Below are 19,737 nucleotides of genomic sequence, written 5' to 3'. Positions count from 1 at the left end.
ACTGTATTAAAGAAATAGAAGTAATGTTACATATTTGATATGCAAACCAAACCCAATTAAAGTCATTCACCTCAGTTCTTAATCTCATCTAAATCTATTTGGTATTTAGTTTGGGGCAGGTCTCAATCTTTCTGGACCTCATTTTCTTATAAAATAAAAGAGGTATTATTAAAATCACTTCAATACTTAAGAAGATAATTGAAATTTGGAATAGGCACTATTCATGGGGTTATTATAAGGATAAGTAGAAAAATCATTTCCTGAAACTGTAAAGTTATACATACTTAAAAGAAACTCTTTTTTTTTCCCTTCAGATTCACTGAATATGCTTTATTGGCTACCTGTTCTAAGTATGGTGGATCTCCTCCTTAATTGTACCTAGAAAATTTCTTTAATATGGAAAATTATAATTCAATGGAATTATGAGTTGCAGAATGAAGTAAACAATGACAGTTAAATTTACAGTTTACTTAAGGACACTTTCTATAGCAACTACCAGTATACTAAAGCACAATGCTGGTGCTGTTCTAATGTTAACTACCTCATTTTACTGGGATCTGCTGATTGAAATGTACATGAAATCTTTGATCTGAATCAGTAGCAGACTTATCTCATTAAGAAACAAAACAAAACAAAGCAAAACAAAAACCTTGGGATGCCTGGGTACCTCAGCAGTTGATTGTGATCCCGGTCTGGGATCCAATCCCACATCGGGCTCTGTGCAAGGAGCCTGCTTCTCCCTTGGCCTATATTTCTGCCTCTCTCTGTGTCTCTCATGAATAAATAAATAATATATATACATATATATTATATTTATATTATATATATTATATAACCTGTAACTTATTATTTTGGGTATCTAACCGTGGAGTTCTATGTTCCACATATTGGACTGGCTTATAAAGGTGAGTGTGTCACAGTTCTTCTCTCAAAGATTCCAGATTTTAGCTGGAAATCTAAGTAACTACAATGCACCAAGTATTACAGGAGCTATGGGAGCAGAGAAAATGGAGGATCCACTCAGTTAATGCTTTGAAAATATTTTCAGATGAAGTTATGTTAGAGCCTCATGTAGTTTACCAGGTGATCATGGTCCTGATGTCATTCTAGGCATTCTAGGCTGGGGAAAATTAAGTGCAAATTGTCAGATACATAAACATGGAGTATTCAAAGAATTAAAAAGAGTTCTGAAGTCTATCAGGAAAAGTGAGTCCACCATTAGATTATGAAATGCATTCCCACTTACCAATGATCTTTATCCTTGAAGTGTGTGCAGTAAAGTCCCTTTCAACAGATAGGTAGCGGCTATTGCATACTAACAAATGTGACTCAGATTGGTGTTCAACCTGGTGGCAAAAGACAGAACCTAATAGAATATTATGCACGAAAGGATAATTTTCACACAAAAATATTTTCTATAAAATATCTATCCATAATGACAAAAGATAAATAAGAAACTTCAAGCAAAGAACACTTATTCTGTATTCATAAAATTAATTTCTAGGAATCTTGTATTGAAAACAAATTCTGAAGAATTTTCTCACAAGAATGGTCTTGACTAAAAAATAAAAGCCACATTTTTTAGATTTCTTAGATATTTTATTCCAGACATAATTAAATAATCAGCAAGACAAAACACTTGCTATAGTACTATTTTATTTTATATTTAAAAAATTGTCAGACTTTTAAATGTCTCAAACATGTAGGAAAATATAAAACCATAAACATTTTATGTTCCTATGTTAATGCAAGTAGTTGAAAGATAAATAGTTATTACTTAATTCTACATTTTACATTGTATATTTTTTATGCTAGAAATAGTTTATTTTTACTTTGTTCTAACCATGTCATCTCTAATCTCATAAAAACACATTTGGAGTGAAGAAAACGCATTTGGACTATTCAAAAAGAGAACGAGGTAAAAAAAAAAACTTAAGCTTATGGAGAATACAATTGGCTGTATATTTGGTAGAGTACAATAGGCTGCAATAACAAATAGATTTAAGTAGCATAAACACGAAGCTTTGTGAAATACATTTGCACTCCACCGATAATTCTGTCAAACTGTGTACCTGGTAGATCTTCTCCATGGAGGGGAGGGGATTAAATCCTGAGGCTCTTTCCATTTTATGATTCTATCAACCACTATTACCTTGTCCTCAGATTCATCTTCTGGAAGAAAGGAAGAGAAAATGTGGAGGAGGCACAGCCTCCTTGGATTGGATTCATTGGATTGGCCTGGATACTTCATACTGCATGTCCTACATTGGATTGGCCTGGATACTTCATACAGCATGTCCTACATTCTCTCAGTTCAGATCTCCTAGCATGGTCAAACACAACTGTAAATGGGACTATGTGTGAAGAGAAAAAGGAGCGGAGAGATTGTGTTGAGTATCCACCACAGACTGTCAATCATTAAGTATATGGGACCTAATACTTATCCCCCAAGCAAAGTCCATACTAGCAGCAGGACTAATCTACAGGTTCCTTGAATTTGTAATGATGTCCAAAATATAAAAATATCTCTCAGGCAGGATTACCACAGAAATTATACCATACTGCAACCAGAAGTAAAGTGTCTTAGTGATGACATCCAGGTGTAATTTAGCACATAGAGATTGGGATTAATTATATATTTTTAATATTTATACATTTAATATAGTATTATAAAGAGATTAGTTTTATGCATAGTTAACGTATTTGAAAAAACTAAGGTGTTAAGTTTTTCCCTATTTTCCATTATTTTTTCTCATGTCTTTATATCAGAAAATGATGTGATAAAAATAAATTACTGTTTTAATGAGGTAGAGAAAACTTATAAAAAAAAATAATGTATTTTCTAAATCCATTAATATGTAGAAACAAGCTTATTTTTATTTTGAGGTTAATCCTTATACTAAATGATTAGACCAGATTCTGCATCTTTAATTTTCCATGCTTGTGCATTAAGCTGCCATTCGTTACATCTGTTTGCATTAGTCATTTTGACTCATAATGCATGGTAAAATAAAGAATAACTACAGATAAGCCAGAAAATGTGGTAGGAAAGTATGATGAATCATTACATTCTTTTTTATTAGTCCATCTGAATGGTAATTGTATTGATTTGTGTATTCATTTTAAGGTGTTAAAATACATTACAATGATCTTCTCAGGAGATTTAGTTGTTGGTGACATGTCACTTGAAAAAATACATATTTACACAGTTTCCAAATGATTTACACATTTCCAAAATGTTAACTCTAATAATATTCGTGGCCTTAAAAATATTCATTATTGACATAAAATTCTAAACAAAAATGTCAAGATTGTTGGATATAATATTCTAGTTTACTGATGTAACCAATAATTTTTAAGCAAGCCTTTTTTGCCTTGCAGCACAATTAATCATACATCTAGAAAATATCTTACAGCTAGAGTATAAAACAAACGGATGGCTGTTATAGCTTTAGGATTAGAACAATGTAATCTATAAATCAGCATTAACTACAGTTCTAGTATCAACTTTATTTACTAGTATTCATTGACCAGTTTAGTTTTGTGGTAGAGGTAGGATGAATCAATTCAATTCTGTCCTACATTTTTCTAAAGAATTAGAAGAGCCAATGTTAGTTGGGAACTTGGTAATACACAGTGATTATCTCATTCTAGACACTGTTAAAGCTTAGTGTGACCCTGGGAAATGGAATATTAACAAGAGTGGTGGGTACAACTTCCAATTGTTGCCATTAAAAGGAAAGTATGTTATTTTCTCCTCCTACTTCCTCTTGCTATTTGGAATGTACAGAAGGGAATTTGGAGTTGGAACAGCCATCTTGGAACTTGAAGGAATTCTAGGGATGGAACTTAAGGATAGTGGAGGAAGGGACGCCAGTGTGGCTCAGTGGTTTAGCGCCCACTTTTGGCCCAGGGCATGATCCTGGAGTCCCGGGATCGAGTCCCACATCGGGCCCTGCAAGGGGCTTGATTCCCCCCTGACTGTGTCTCTACTTCTGCCTCTCTCTCTGTCTCTCATGAATAAATAAATAAAATATTTAAAAAAAGGATAATGGAGAAAGCTACTCTGCTATTCCATATGGGAAGGAAATAATTTTATTTAAGTCATTTAAATTTCTCATAGTCCTAATTACTACATAGTGTACCTTGATAAGACAGAGCTTTCATAGCCATCAGGAAAGTTACACCAATTATCTGTTTAATTACATATAACTCATCATTAGGACAATATGTGAAGCCGGTCTTAATTATTGAAAGGGGGAGGGGACACATAAATCAATGATTTTTCTTTCACTACTAGTGACCTTTGAACAAATTGCAGTTTCTTAACAGTTAAGCTAAATATTTTTGTTAGTTAATTAACTACACACCAGGACCCAAACAGATAGAAATGTATACATTAAAAGGAAATTATTGATTCTGTCCTAGTCTTAACAAAATACAATGCTTTACTTTCATCTTCATTTCTCATGAGCCTAAGCCTACTAAGTAATATTGCTTAACACTGTACCTTCCCCTTATTACTTGAGGAGTGAAATAATAATAACTTTTTTTTCCCTATCCTCTACTCTAGGCTTCTTGGACATTGGTAGTTATTAAACATACTGTGGAGTCATAGTATATGCACAGGAAGGTAAATTTTATAAAACTTCAATTATGCCATGGCCCCCGTGGCGCAGCGATTTAGTGCCCCCTGCAGCCTGGGGTGTGATCCTGGAGAGCGGGGATCGAGTCCTGCCTCAGGCCCCTGTATGGGCCTGCTTCTCCCTCTGCCTGTGTCTCTGCCTCTCTCTCTGAATGAATGACTAAGTAAATCTTAAAAAATAAAAAAAAAACTTCAAGTTATGAAATAAAAATAAAGATTCATGCTTGCCCTGTCATTTTTTTGACATTTAGTACCATATTTTATGTTTAGAAATCCAATATGGCAATCACTGGTTTGCTGTAATTTGTAAATATGCATATTTTGATACTTAACTATCAAATAATACTTTCCTGAGGAAACAAGAGATTATGAGAGGAATGAAAGAGAAGTCTCTAGTGATAAGTTAAAAAATGAAGAAGAATCTAGAAGAATTGATATAGTACCCAAGGAAAGGAAATATTGATTATGGTGGATTTAAGTTTTCTCCTTAAGTATCATTATTCACTATGGTCCAACAATAATTTAGCAGGTCTAGAAAGGCAAAGCCATAGACATATATACATACATTCTTCACATGTACAGGCATCCCTTATATAACAAAGCTTTGGAAAAGCTTACAAAAAGAATGCATAAGACCCGGCGGCTCAGGCGGTGGCTCCCTGCAGAGGGGGCTGCGCAACCCAGGAGTGCGATCCCAGTGGTGCAGGCCCTGGAGCCCAGGGCACAGGGTGACACAGCCCAGGATCCGGCGCTCCCCCCGGGACAGGTGGAGGCTGAGAGGGCCCAGGACAGTGAGGATGCTCCTGCCACTGGGCAACCGCAAGCTGTGCAGATCGGTGCCCCCCGCCCCTGGAGCATATAGGCCCCTGCGGACTGAGAGCTGTGGTAGTTACTGCGGGAGCTGACTCCAGGGCTGGAGAGCTGGTCGCCACTATTGTTGTTCCCCTGGTATCACCCTGTGCCTGGGACTGAGCAGGGGCCTCACAGGCTAAACAGCTCCCACTGAGCCGTGCACTTGGCAGGGGCTGGGCAGCTCCCTCAGGTGCAATCACCTGAGAATCAGGCCCCTCTTCCAGAAGAACAGTTGGAAGGACAGGGGAAAAACAAGTTATTGACCAAGCAGCTCTGGAAAGTTCCAGGGGAAGTCGAGAGATTTACAGTATATAGAATCAGAGGATACTCCCCCTTGGTTTTTGTCTTATGTTTGTTCCCCCCCCCCCCGGTTCTTTTTTTCTTTTTCTCCTTTTTCCAGTACAACTTGTTTTTGGCTCTGCACTGGGCAAAATGACTAGAAGGAAAAAATCACCACAAAACAAAGAATCAGAAACAGTCCTCTCTCCCACAGACTTACAGAATTTGGGTTACAATTCAACTTCAAAAAGCCTATTCAGAAGCACAATTATAAAGCTACTGGTGGCTCTAGAAAAAAGCATAAAAGATTCAAGAGACTTCATGACTGCAGAATTTAGATCTAATCAGGCAGAAATTAAAAATCAATTAAATGAGATGCAATCCAAACTGGAGGTCCTAATGGCAAGGGTTAATGAGGTAGAAGAAACAGTGAGTGACATAGAAGACAAGTTGATGGCAGGGAAGAAAGTTGAGGACAAAAGAGAAAAACAATTAAAAGATCATGAGGATAGGTTAAGGGAAATAAATGACAGCCCCAGAAGGAAAAATCTACGTTTAATTGGGGTTCCCGAGGGTGGCAAAAGAGAGAGAGGACCAGAAAGCGTATTTGAACAAATCATAGCTGAGAACTTCCCTAACTTGGGAAGGGAAACAGGCATTCAGATCCAGGAGATACAGAGATCCACCCCTAAAATCAATAAAAACCACTCAACACCTCCACATTTAATAGTGAAGCTTGCAAATTCCAAAGATAAAGAGATCCTTAGAGCAGCAAGAGACAAAAGATCCCTGACTTTTATGGGGAGGAATATTAGGGTAACAGCAGACCTCTCCACAGAGACCTGGCAGGCCAGAAAGGGCTGGCAGGATATATTCAGGGTCCTAAATGAGAAGAGCATGCAGCCAAGAATACTTTATCCAGCAAGGCTCTCAATCAGAATAGGAGAGATAAAGAGCTTCCAAGATAGGCAGAAACTGAAAGAATATGTGACCACCAAACCAACTCTGCAAGAAATATTAGGGGGACTCTGTAAAAGAAAGAGGAAGTCCAAGGAAACAATCCACAAAAAACAGGGACTGAATAGATATCATGATGACACTAAATTCATATCTTTCAATAGTAACTCTGAACGTGAATGGGCTTAATGACTCCATCAAAAGGCGGAGGGTTTCAGACTGGATAAAAAAGCAAGACCCATCTATTTACTGTCTACAAGAGACTCATTTTAGACGTAAGGACACCTACAGCCTGAAAATAAAAGGTTGGAGAACCATTTACCATTCAAAAGGTCCTCAAAACAAAGCAGGGGTAGCCATCCTTATATCAGATAAATTAAAGTTTATCCCAAAGACTGTAGTAAGAGATGAAGAGGAACACTATATCATACTTAAAGGATCTATGCAACAAGAAGACCTACCAATCATGAATATTTGTGCCCCAAATGTGGGAGCTGCCAAGTATATCAATCAATTAATAACCAAAGTTAAAACATACATAAATAATAATAAACTTATACTTGGTGACTTGAATATAGCGCTTTCTACAATCGACAGATGTTCTAAAAAAAAAAAAAAAGCACATCTTTTTTTTTTTTTTTTTTTTTGTTTGTTCTAAGCACATCTTGAAAGAAACAAGATCTTTAAATGATACACTGGGCCAGATGGATTTCACAGATATCTACAGAACTTTACGTCCAAACGCAACTGAATATACATTCTTCTCAAGTGCACATGGAACTTTCTCCAGAATAGACCACATACTGGGTCAAGAATCAGGTCCTAACAAATACCAAATGATTGAGTATGTACCCCACATATTTTCAAACCATAATGCTTTGAAACTAGAACTAAATCACAAGAAGAAGTTTGGAAGGATTTCAAACACGTGGAGGTTAAGGATCATCCTGCTAAAAGATGAAAGGGTCAACCAGGAAATTAAGAAAGAATTAAAAGGATTCATGGAAACTAATGAGAATAAAGATACAACCGTTCAAAATCTTTGGGATGCAGCAAAAGCAGTCCTAAGGGGGAAATGCATCGCAATACAAGCATCTATCCAAAAACTGGAAAGAACTCAAATGCAAAAGCTAACCTTGCACTTAAAGGAGCTGGAGAGAAAACAGCAAATAGACCTACACCCAGCAGAAGAAGAGAGTTAATAAAGATTCGAGCAGAATCAATGAAATAGACCCAGAAAAACCGTGGAACATATCAACAAAACCAGGAGTTGGTTCTTTGAAAGAATTAATAAGATAGATAAACCATTAGCCAGCCTTATTAAAAACAAAAGAGAAAAGACACTAATTAATAAAATCATGAATGAAAAAGGAGAGATCACCACCAATACCAAGGAAATACAAACGATTTTAAAAACACATTATGAGCAGCTATATGTCAATAAATTAGGAAACCTAGAAGAAATGGATGCATTCCTGGAAAGCCACAAACTACCAAAACTGGAACAGGAAGAAATAGAAAACCTGAACAGGCCAATAACCAGGGAGGAAATTGAAGCAGTCATTAAAAACCTCCCAAGACACAAAAGTGCAGGGCCAGATGGCTTCCCAGGGGAATTTTATCAAACGTTTAAAGAAGAAACCATACCTATTCTCCTAAAGCTGTTTGGAAAGATAGAAGGACACGGAGTACTTCCAAATTCGTTTTATGAGGCCAGCATCACCTTAATTCCAACACCAGACAAAGACCCCACCAAAAAGGAGAATTACAGACCAATATCCCTGATGAACATGGATGCAAAAATTCTCAACAAGATACTACCAATAGGATCCAACATTACAGTAAGAAGATTATTCACCATGACCAAGTGGGCTTTATCCCCGGGATGCAAGGCTGGCTCAACACCCATAAAGCAATCAATGTGATTCATCATATCAGCAAGAGAAAAAAAAAGAATTATATGACCCTCTCAATAGATGCAGAGAAAGCATTTGACAAACACAGTATCCATTCCTGATCAAAACACTTCAGAGTGTAGCGATAGAGCGAACATTCCTCAGCATCTTAAAAGCCACCTACTAAAAGCCCACAGCAAATATCATTCTCAATGGGAAAACACTGGGAGCCTTTCTCCTAAGATCAGGAACAAGACAGGGATGTCCACTCCTACCACTGCTATTCAACATAGTACTAAAAGTCCTAGCCTCAGCAATCAGACAACAAAAAGAAACAAATGGCATTCAAATTGGCAAAGAAGTCAAACTCTTTCTCTTCGCAGATGACATGATACTGTACATAGAAAACCCAAAGACTCCACCCCAAGATTGCTAGAACTCATACAGCAATTTGGCAGTGTGGCAGGATACAAAATCAATGCCCAGAAGTCAGTGGCATTTCTATACACTAACAATGAGACTGAAGAAAGAGAAATTGGAGTCAATCCCATTTGCAATTGCACCCAAAAGCTAAGATACCTAGGAATAAACCTAACCAAAGAGGTAAAGGATCTATACAGTAAAAACTCCAGAACACTTCTGAAAGAAATTGAGGAAGACAAAAAGAGATGGAAAAATACTCCATGCTCATGGATTGGAAAAATTAATATTGTGAAAATGTCAATATTACCCAGAGCAATTCACAATTGAATGCAATCCCTATCAAAATACCATGGACTTTCTTCAGAGTGTTGGAACAAATTATTTTAAGATTTGTGTGGAATCAGAAAAGACCCCGAATAACCAGGGGAATTTTAAAAAAGAAAACCATATCTGGGGGCATCACAATGCCAGATTTCAGGTTGTAACTAAGTTGTGGTCATCAAGACAGTGTGGTACTGGCACTAAAACAGACAGATAGATCAATGGAAGAGAATAGAGAACCCAGAAGTGGACCCTCATCTTTATGGTCAACTAATATTCGATAAAGGAGGAAAGACTATCCATTGGAAGAAAGACAGTCTCTTCAATAAATGGTGCTGGGAAAATTGGACATCCACATGCAGAAGAATGAAACTAGACCACTCTCTTGCACCATACACAAAGATAACTCAAAATGGATGAAAGATCTAAATGTGAGACAAGATTCCATCAAAATCCTAGAGGAGAACACAGGCAACACCCTTTTTGAACTTGGCCACAGCAACTTCTTGCAAGATACATTCATGAAGGCAAGAGAAATAAAAGCAAAAATGAATTATTGGGACCTCATCAAGATAAAAAAACTTCTGCCTAGCAAAAGAAACAGTCAACAAAACTAAAAGACAACCTACAGAATTGGAGAAGATATTTGCAAATGACGTATCAGATAAAGGGCTAGTATCCAAGATCTATAAAGAACTTCTTAAACTCAACACCAAAGAAACAATCCAATCATGAAACAGGCAAAAGACATGAACAGAAATTTCAAAGAGGAAGACCTAGACATGGCCAAGAAGCACATGAGAAAATGCTCCGCATCACTTGCCATCAGGGAAATACAAATCAAAACCACATTGAGATACCACCTCACACCAGTGAGAATGGGGCAAATTAACAAGGCAGGAAACAACAAATGTTGGAGAGGATGCGGAGAAAAGGGAACCCTCATACACTGTTGGTGGGAATGTGAACTGGTGCAGCCACTCTGGAAAACTGTGTGGAGGTTCCTCAAAGAGTTAAAAATAGATCTGCCATAGACCCAGCAATTGCACTGTTGGGGATTTACCCCAAAGATTCAGATGCAATGAAACGCGGGGACACCTGCACCTCGATGTTTATAGCAGGAATGGCCCACAATAGCCAAACTGTGGAAGGAGCCTCGGTGTCCATCGAAAGATGAATGGATAAAGAAGATGTGGTTTATGTATACAATGGAATATTACTCAGCCATTAGAAACAACAAATACCCACCATTTGCTTCAAGGTGGATGGAACTGGAGGGTATTATGCTGAGTGAAATAAGTCAATCGGAGAAGGACAAACATTATATGGTCTTATTCATTTGGGGAATATAAAAATTAGTGAAAGGGAATAAAGGGAAAGGAGAAAAAATGAGTGAAAATATCAGTGAGGGTGACAAAACATGGGAGTCACCTAACTCCGGGAAATGAACAAGGGGTAGTGGAAGGGAGGTTGTTGGGGGGAAAAAAAGAATGTATAAGACCAATTATTGTCAAAATATGCATAAGAAATATGACATAAGACCTGGGAGAATAGTGATTAGTATAAAAAGTAATTCTGATTTGAAAAATATATACTCTATCTCTACTTATTGAAGATACAATTGAATTATTTATTTATATTGTTAATTGATAAAATACTGATAGTTAATATTTTACATTTAATAACATAAACTCTTGCCTCACTTTTCCAACCATGTCCAGATTTTTGGAACCTGCTTTCGTCTGACATACTAGATAGTGTCATAAAGTTTAAAAGTCTGAAAAACCACTTCATGGCCATGGTATAGATGGAAGTAAAATATCATTATTAATGGGATGCATTCAAAAGTAATAAAAAGTATAAGTAAGAAATATCAAAAACAGAATATTCATTATCATGAGAACAGAGGGGGAGTCAAGCTTCCTAATTTTAAGATTATCTAATAGAAGATAATTTTTGATAAGATTCTCAGCTTTTTTTCCAAATAAATTCCTTTTGTCTTTTCACTTATTTATTGTATCTTTCTACTAAATAAAAGGTTATCCTTTAGGTGAGTACCCAGGCTTTTCAAAAGATAACGGCCAATTAACCTGTTGGTGCCTTGGTTTCCTCATATGAAAAAACAGATTATACATAACTCCAAAGTTTGTTGTGACTACAAACAACCAAGAGGATGTGTATTAAAATAACTAGATTGTGCCTATAGTGGGGACTCAGTTAGTGTTAGAGTCCCTCTTCTTCCTTTGATATGTAAAATATACCTGGTTTAAGTATGTATAAGGATAAAATGTCCAGATAAGGTGTCCTACACTTGATACTAATATAGCATTTCTGAACTCTAAGGTGTGAATTTTATGTGTAAGAAACAATAGAATATACTGATAAATAACAAAAGCTCTAAATTCAAACAGCATAGGTTGAAGTCTGGGCTTGATCATGGGCTAACATTTTAATGTTTAAAAAAATACAGTTGACCCTTGAAGAACACAGGTTTGAACTGTGCAGTTCTATTACATGCAATTTTTTCTTGATAAATACAAGACTGTAAATGTGCTTTCTCTTCTTTATAATTTTCTTATTTTTTTTTTGCTCCAGCTTATATTATTTTAAGTATAGCATGTAGTACACACAACAAACAAAATATGTGTTGATCAACTGTTTATGTTATTGGTAAGGCTTTCAGTCAAAAGGCTCTTAGTAGTTAAATTCTTGTGGAGTCAAAAGTTGTATGTGGATTATTGACCGTGTGGGAGGTCAGCACCCTTAAGCCTTGCATTGTTCATGGGTTGACTATATTACTTAGTGTCTCTAATCAGCCCATTTCCTAATCTAAATTTGGAGATAATGATCATTTCACTGACATATTATTAAGAATTATATAAGATGACTCCCAAAAAGGAGGTAAATTGGTTCTGCCATATGTATCAGTAGTAGTAATTATTATTGGTAATAATCATAAAGTATGATTAGTAGTAATAATTGGAGTATAAGAAAATATTATCTACTGAAAGGACAGTAAGGACTATCCTCATGATAACAATTTAAGAACTAGCAGATATGGGAAGAATGAATAATAAAATGATAATATTATGATCACTTTTGATTCTCAAGCCAATCCATTCAAGAATTTCTCTTTGAAAAGAATGGAGACTCATTCCTTTAGAATCAAAGAACCCTGCATTCCGGTACTTTAAATTGTATGGCTTTGTTTATTTTTTTTTAAATTGAGGTCTGATAGTCTTCTGGATTGTTTGCTGTTATGTAATGAGGAGCTGGCATTCAGATACTGATCTGAGAAGTCTCTAATGTGTCCCTAGAACAAAGGTGGCTATGCTGTTCTTTGTACAGGTTACTACATGGGGTTTTGCTAGGGAAGACAGGTGGAGTTCAACCCCCACCCCCGCCACCGCCACAAAACCCACTGTACTAGTCTTCCTTAATGAAGTCTGACTTACAGTCTACAAAAATGTCAGAATAATTTTTATTAACAGGGTTACCAGCCACAAAGCCAGCAATAAATGAGAATCACTGAATTTATGAAAGATTTTTTTTAAAGATTTTATTTATTTATTCATGAGAGAGAGAGAGAGAGAGAGGCAGAGACACAGGCAGAGGGAGAAGCAGGCTCCATGCAGGATGTAGGACCCGATGTAAGACCCCATCCCTGGGGCAGCCCCGGTGGCTCAGGGGTTTAGCACTGCCTTTGGCCCAGGGCCTGATCCTGGAGACCCAGAATCGAGTCCCATGTCGGGCTCCCTGTATGGAGCCTGCTTCTCCCTCTGCCTGTGTCTCTACCTCTCTCTCTCTTTTTGTGTGTGTCATGAATAAATAAATAAAATATTAAAAAAAAAAAAAAAAAAAGGACTCCATCCCTGGCCTCCAGGATCACGCCCTGGGCCAAGGGCAGGTGCTAAACTGCTGAGTCATCCAGGGATACCCAAGAAAGATTTTAACTAGAGTATTTGTAGCAAAATACTTTCTAGTGAAATACATTATCTAGTTTCGATAAACCACCTTTACAGAGGTGCAAATGTCACATTAGCAACTTAATTCCTTTGAGGAAAAAAAAGGAAATATATTTTGAAGATGAAAATATGTGGACAGCCTGGGTGGCTCAGCAGTTTAGTGCTGCCTTTGGCCCAAGGTGTGATCCTGGGGACCCAGGATTGAGTCCACATCAGGCTCCCTGAAGGGAACCTGCTTCTCCCTCTGCCTATGTCTGTGCCCCTCTCTCTGTGTCTCTCATGAATAAATAAATAAAATTTTTTTAAAAAAGAAAATATGTAACATTTCTTGATTTTAAAAACAGCAGTATGTAGGGACACTTGGGTGACTCAATCTGTTAGGGGTCTGACTCCTGATTATGGCTCAGATCATGATCTCAGGACCTGGGATTCAGCCCTGCATCAGGAAGGCTGGGATTCAGCCCTGCATCAGCAAGTTTGTTGGAGATTCTTTGTCTCAGTTTCTGTCTCTGTCTGTCTCTCTTTGCCCTGCCCCACCCGGGTTGCATGTGCTCTCTCTCTCTAAAATAAATAAATAAATACATCTTTTAAAAAGATAGCAACTGTATTAGAATTAAAGCTGAAGAGTGGTTATTTGATAGGGTTTTTTTGCTTCATATTGAAACATCCTACCTAGAAGGGTCAGTCTAGAAAGAAACAGCCTTGCTTCAACTCTCTTCATGTAGGCATCAGCTCCCTTAGATGCTAATTTATTGGACTTAGCAACTCGGCACTGTACTTTGATTCTTTGGATTTAGTAAACTGGCTCAACATGAATCACTACTAAATGCACACTTTCCTTCGAAAAATATAGAACCCTCCAGCACCAGAGGAGAGGCCAGGAGTCATATACAGGCAGTAGAAGAGTAAAACCAATAGAGAATATGATGATGGATAGAAAGGTGACAACAGAAATTCTGAGAAATAGACTGAAACATATAAACTGAGTTATTTTTAGGGAGAAACAGGCCAGCATGGAACCACTGAATTTTACATGCATCATGATTGTCATCATCACCACAGAGTAGTTGATGGGGAGATGAGCCATGATCCTGCTGCCTTGAAAATGGAGCCATGTTTGTGGTCTAGAAAGCATAGCCTTGTCTTTAAATTGTATCCCTCAGGAGACTTTTTTATTAAAATAGTATGGTTTTAGTACAATTAAGGCAGTACTGAAGTTCATTGAGCCCTGGTCTTTTTATTTCTTTTTTTTTTTTCCTCTCTTGTACAAGAAATTCAAGTATTAAATCTTTCCCCATTCCACATATGCACTAAATAGAATTGTCCCGGGTCCTGAACTAGCATTTGCTGCTGGGAATTCAGTGCTGCAGAGTTAAGTTTACTATTTTATTCCACATGAGATGAGAATGGGAGCTTGAAGCCAGAGACTGGGGGGTCGAAGGGTTCCTTCTCTCCTAAACTCATGAGGAAAAAAGAAATAGAAGAAAGGTTATTATTGCAGAAAAAAATATAAGAAAAAAATAGAGCACCCGGATGGCTCAGTTGTTTAAATGTCTACCTTGGGCTAAGGTAATGATTCTAGAGTTCTGGGATCAAATCTCACGTCTGATTCCCTACTCAGCAGGGACGCCGCTTCTTCTTCTGCCTCTCGCCGCCTCATTCTCACTCTCTCTGGCTCTCAAAACATTTGGAGAGATATTCAAATATCTGCTAAAGAATGGTACCAATTTTGTGGATTCCTCAGAGACCTCTCTCCACTAGAGACCTCTTCAGATCCCCCTGGCATTGGTAAGATTATCTTTTTCCTCCAAGTCATCCATCCTTCCTACTATACCCTTTGATGCCTTTACAAGTTGATGTGACTTGTTAGGTAGTCTCACTACTGATAAATTGTGGGTAGGATTCTTTTGCAGAATCACCAAGCACACTGACAAACTCATATTCTTACCCAGAATATATGTTCTTCTCTGCAGACCCCTCTGATTGTGGTTACAAAGCTGCTCAAACCAGTCTCTCACCTTTTGCCATTTCAGATAAGGCTCATACACCATATCAGTGGTATCTAAGTGCCACAAATGCAAACTTACCATTCATCTCCTAACACCTTCCCTGGCTTTGAGGTACAGAGAGCTTCTTTGCATCATGGTGAAGGTAAGAGATACACACAACTTTCTGACAACAGTTTTTGAAGAAATTTTCACACTTGACTCTCTTCTTTAAATCCTCTTTAAATATCCTCTACATTCTTGGGAAAATCTGTGTTCTTCCTTTCATTTGAGTACATGGCCATTTAGCACTTGCAGATTGGGATTACATGGGGTTTTTTTGTTTTTTGTTTTGTTTTGGTTTTTTTGCTATGGTTTTCCAGTTGTTTGAAATATCCTAACCCCAAGTGATTATGATAATCATATTAAAAAAGGAAGGGAAGAAAGTATGGAGAGAAGGAAGAAGAAAGGAAAGTAAAAGAAACATAATGAGATAATACTTAAATGTGGCACCAGCACAGACCACATAATTTACAAGGCATAGAGCACAAAAATACACAGGGGACTCTGTTCAAAATCTATTAAGAATTGCAAGATGGCAACAGTGGAGCTTTGAATTCTATGTGACTCAGTAAGTCACATATAACCTTACCGAAAATAATAGAAAAAAATAAATGAATTATCTTAAGGTATCCAAAAATCAGAAAGGAAAACAGTATTACACAAATGTACACTAAACTATAAAATGCATTCTGATTTTAACTTAATTTAAATGATCTTAACTTTATGTTTGGAAGTATTTTAAGGGTGCCATATTTCCCTTTGCAATGATATTCATAAGAATTACATGTTTAGCTGTTTATAAAGTCTATCAATGAAATATATATCCTAATACAATGATTGTGATATAACTAAAAAATCTGAAATTAACTATTTTCTTTTTTGCTATGCCTGTAACCATTCATAGTAATTTATACATCTTCCTTGAATCCTAGATATACTATATTTAACTTTTGAACACTCTATGCCAGAATTTGTGGCTATGAAAGGCATGTAGCCTCCAATAAAGAAACCAGTAAATCTCCGAAGAAAACTTTTATTATTGAGTAGGTATAGTATTTTTAGTTTCTAATACCTTTTCTTAAAACCCTACAGACTCAATTTGGAAAAATTATATTTTGCCATGAATGTGACAATTGTTTTCCACCTACAAACACATTGGTTTTGCTTCCGCTCAGTTTTCTCCCTAATGTAACTATTGCTTTTGCTCTACTTGTTCTACTCTTCTCAAGAAAACTAGTTTTGGGTTTATTGGTTCTTTATTATCTGCCATCTCTATTAATGTCTCACATCTAATATTTTTTATTCTTTTGCCTTTTCCTAAGATTAATCGAATCTGTTGTCTATGTCACTGAATCAGTTACACAGTCACACAGGCACCGTTTTGGTTTCTTGCAAGCCTGCCATAACTGATCCATTTTCTTTATTTTCATTTTAAACTGTACTTTTTCTTTCTGTTAATTTCTTTTGTTATCTGAATATTGTTGTTACGTCTCTGTTACCCCTATTTCATAGGGACCAATTGTTCTCTCAATCTGTGGTTAAAGCTAAAGATCTGTGGAATCTTCTACATTAGTCAATAAATCATTTTTAGATATATGCTTTGTTTTTTGTTTATCTTCAAGTGTCAATCCTTTCTTTATTTGCCCTTCAACAAGCATATATCTCATGTTTGATTTGTCTCCTCAGCATCTTTCAGTGTTCAGTATTAGCCCAATTTTAAGGTTTTCTAATGATTTGTCTGAATGGATTGCCTGCCCTGCCACTCTGTATGGTTTTGTCCCCATTGAACCACGCACTGGGTTGACATCTAAAACTTCCACTTCAAGAGTCCTTCATTCAGGTTCCTTCTTCACAGAAAATGATAATGGCTTCTCACTCACTGTATTCTTATCAAGCAATTTGAACTGATAGAGAACATGAACAAAAGATCTACAGTATGCTCTGCTGAAAGGTTTTTGCCTTTCTTTCCCCATTAGTACCTCTAATTTTTTTAATGGAGACTCCATCTTCTAGAGTAGAAATCACAACATTCCTGCCTTGATGTTTCCTTTACTGTCTCCTTTGAATGTCTTTTTGAGAGATAGAGTCTAGTTTTCTGGTATGGGACTTAAGTCTTTGAAAGATTGAGAAAATATGGTATGTCTTTCTCACTCTACCCTGCTGTGTGCTTTTTTTTTGAGTTGTAACTTTATTATAGCATTAGACGATGTGACAAATTTTCCTTTATTTTGTATTGCTTTGATCTCTATCAATTCTGTTTAATATATGCTGAGGATACTAAAGCTTCCTCTCACTTTCTTGTCTTAGTTTCTGATCTAATTTTGCGTGTGTGTGTGTGTGTGTGTGTGTGTGTGTGTGTATTTTCTGTCATCTTTGGTATTTTTAGGAGATGGTGGGATGTGCTTAATTTAAAGTTTCTATTTTGACTTCATTATGACTGGCTGTCCCCAGTTTATAATCCAAACAATTTCAATGCAAGTGGCATTCACTTGAAGAACATGTAAGGGCAGTTTCTAACATTACATTCCCCAGAAGAATATATGCATCAATTGTAGCAAATCATTTGACTCAATTTGATTGTTGCTAGTGGCTACTATTCAAATTAAAATCTCTGGAGATTTTCAAGTGTGAGTATGGCTTAATCACAGTAAACTTTAAAAATATTACACTGGCAAGGTCTATAGTTTAAGGAGTAGAAACAATCCAGGTGGAAAGTTCTCTTAGGCTATATTGGATCAACCCAGAAGATGAGGGCCTGGACCAAGACAGTGGCTGACGGCAATAGAAAGAGAAAACGTATTAGATGTTAGTAGAATCTTGTGATTCATTGAATATGGGAAGTGGAAGACATGTTTATAATAACACAAGTTTTTTTTTTATTAACACAAGTTTTGAAAAAATTCTGAGTGATATGTGAGATTAAATAAAAGCCCATCTAATCCAGTATCTTATTATTGAAACTTTAGTCATTATATCTTCATTCCAGCTGCTATAACAAAGTACAGAAGGTGGTTTATAAACAACAGAAATTTATTTTTCACTGTTTTGGAGGCTGAATGTGCAAATCAAGGTATCAGCATGGTCATGTTCTAGTGAGAACCATCTTTCTAGTTGTAGACTGCAGGCTTCTTGCTATATATCCTCAGGTGACAGAATCACTCTTGTAAGGGCACTAATCCCATTCCTGATGGCTCTATCTTTAAGACCTTATCTATCTTAATTACATACAAAGACCTCACCTTCTAATACTATCACAATGAAACATAGGGTTTTAACACATGAATTTGGGGGAAGAGGACACATTCAGTCCATAACATATTAATTTTTATAAGAACGAGTATTCAAGAATATAATTACAAAAACACCTTTGGAGAGCTATGAAATTCATAAAATTATGTCAAAAGAAAGAACAATCTATGAGTATATAAAACACATGAGTTGAGTCATAGTTCCCTATGGGTATATAAAACGCATGAGTTGAGTCATAGTTCCCCATGGTAATGGATATATATAAGGTAAAATATCTAGAAGTTCAAGAAACACACTAATTCTGGTAACAGATTCATTAATTATTCTTCAAAAGCTAGAGGGTTACTTTGAGAGTAAATAATTAGTCATTGATTAATGACCTGGTCAGTGACTAAAAGGACCTTTGGGCTTTATTTATTTAGTTAATAAAGTATAATTTTGTTCCAAATTGTATTCTTGCAATGTATTTTAGAATCAGTCCATGATATAATTGTTTGAAATGTTTTTTTTACTTAAATCAACAATATTTGTTTTGTATTTATAATTTTTCTTTTAAAAACTGCTAACTGTTGTTACTTAACAGATTGTTAGTTGGCATTGTCAAATTTTTATCCATGGCCTAATTTCCATTTACATCTAAAATAAATTCCATGTTTGGTGATGGAAGATGAGATGTGTGTGTGTGTGTGTGTGTGTGTGTGTGTGTGCAAGATACGGTTATTTTTCTTTACTTTCAATCTTCTAGCTTAACAGTTTTCCAGAATCTAGAATTATAAAAGTTATATTTCCAATATGTTCATATCAAAGCCATGGTCAGGCCTTGTACAATATTGCTGGGATTTAAGAAACTCAGTTAATAACACAGTCTTTTTCACACTATCTGTTGTGTTTCTCTGTGATATTTCTTCTCTGCTCCTCATTTTTGCATGGAGAGGAGCTTCTATTGGAGTACTATACCAGGGATTGTTATGCATCTTCACTCACTTCCAGTGGGAAAAAAATAAATTATCTGGTGGATGAATTTGGTAAGATGGGCAGAGAATTGATATTCAAGCCCTTCTGATTCTTTTTGGGGTCTGTCCTCTGCAAGTAATTCTGCAATC

The 19,737-nt window shown here is 36.4% G+C and overlaps 1 protein-coding gene across 10 annotated transcripts in view; it reads right to left on the bottom strand.

The window, feature by feature from the left end:
* Window positions 1-1,246: 1,246 nt before the first annotated feature.
* Window positions 1,247-19,737, bottom strand: part of LOC144287839 (uncharacterized) — a 309,063-nt gene continuing 290,572 nt past the window's right edge. For all 10 annotated transcript variants that reach the window (XM_077855213.1, XM_077855217.1, XM_077855221.1 and 7 more), the window contains 2 exons: window positions 2,073-2,172; window positions 1,247-1,346 (listed from right to left, as the gene is read on the bottom strand). In XM_077855213.1, the coding sequence (XP_077711339.1) occupies window positions 1,316-1,346; window positions 2,073-2,172 (131 nt within the window). In that variant the 3' untranslated portion in view covers window positions 1,247-1,315. The remainder of the gene's footprint in view (window positions 1,347-2,072; window positions 2,173-19,737) is intronic.

The sequence above is a fragment of the Canis aureus genome, chromosome 17, assembly GCF_053574225.1.
Source record: "Canis aureus isolate CA01 chromosome 17, VMU_Caureus_v.1.0, whole genome shotgun sequence".
In the NCBI taxonomy this organism is placed as follows: domain Eukaryota; kingdom Metazoa; phylum Chordata; class Mammalia; order Carnivora; family Canidae; genus Canis; species Canis aureus.
This window is presented reverse-complemented; position numbering and strand designations above follow the sequence as displayed.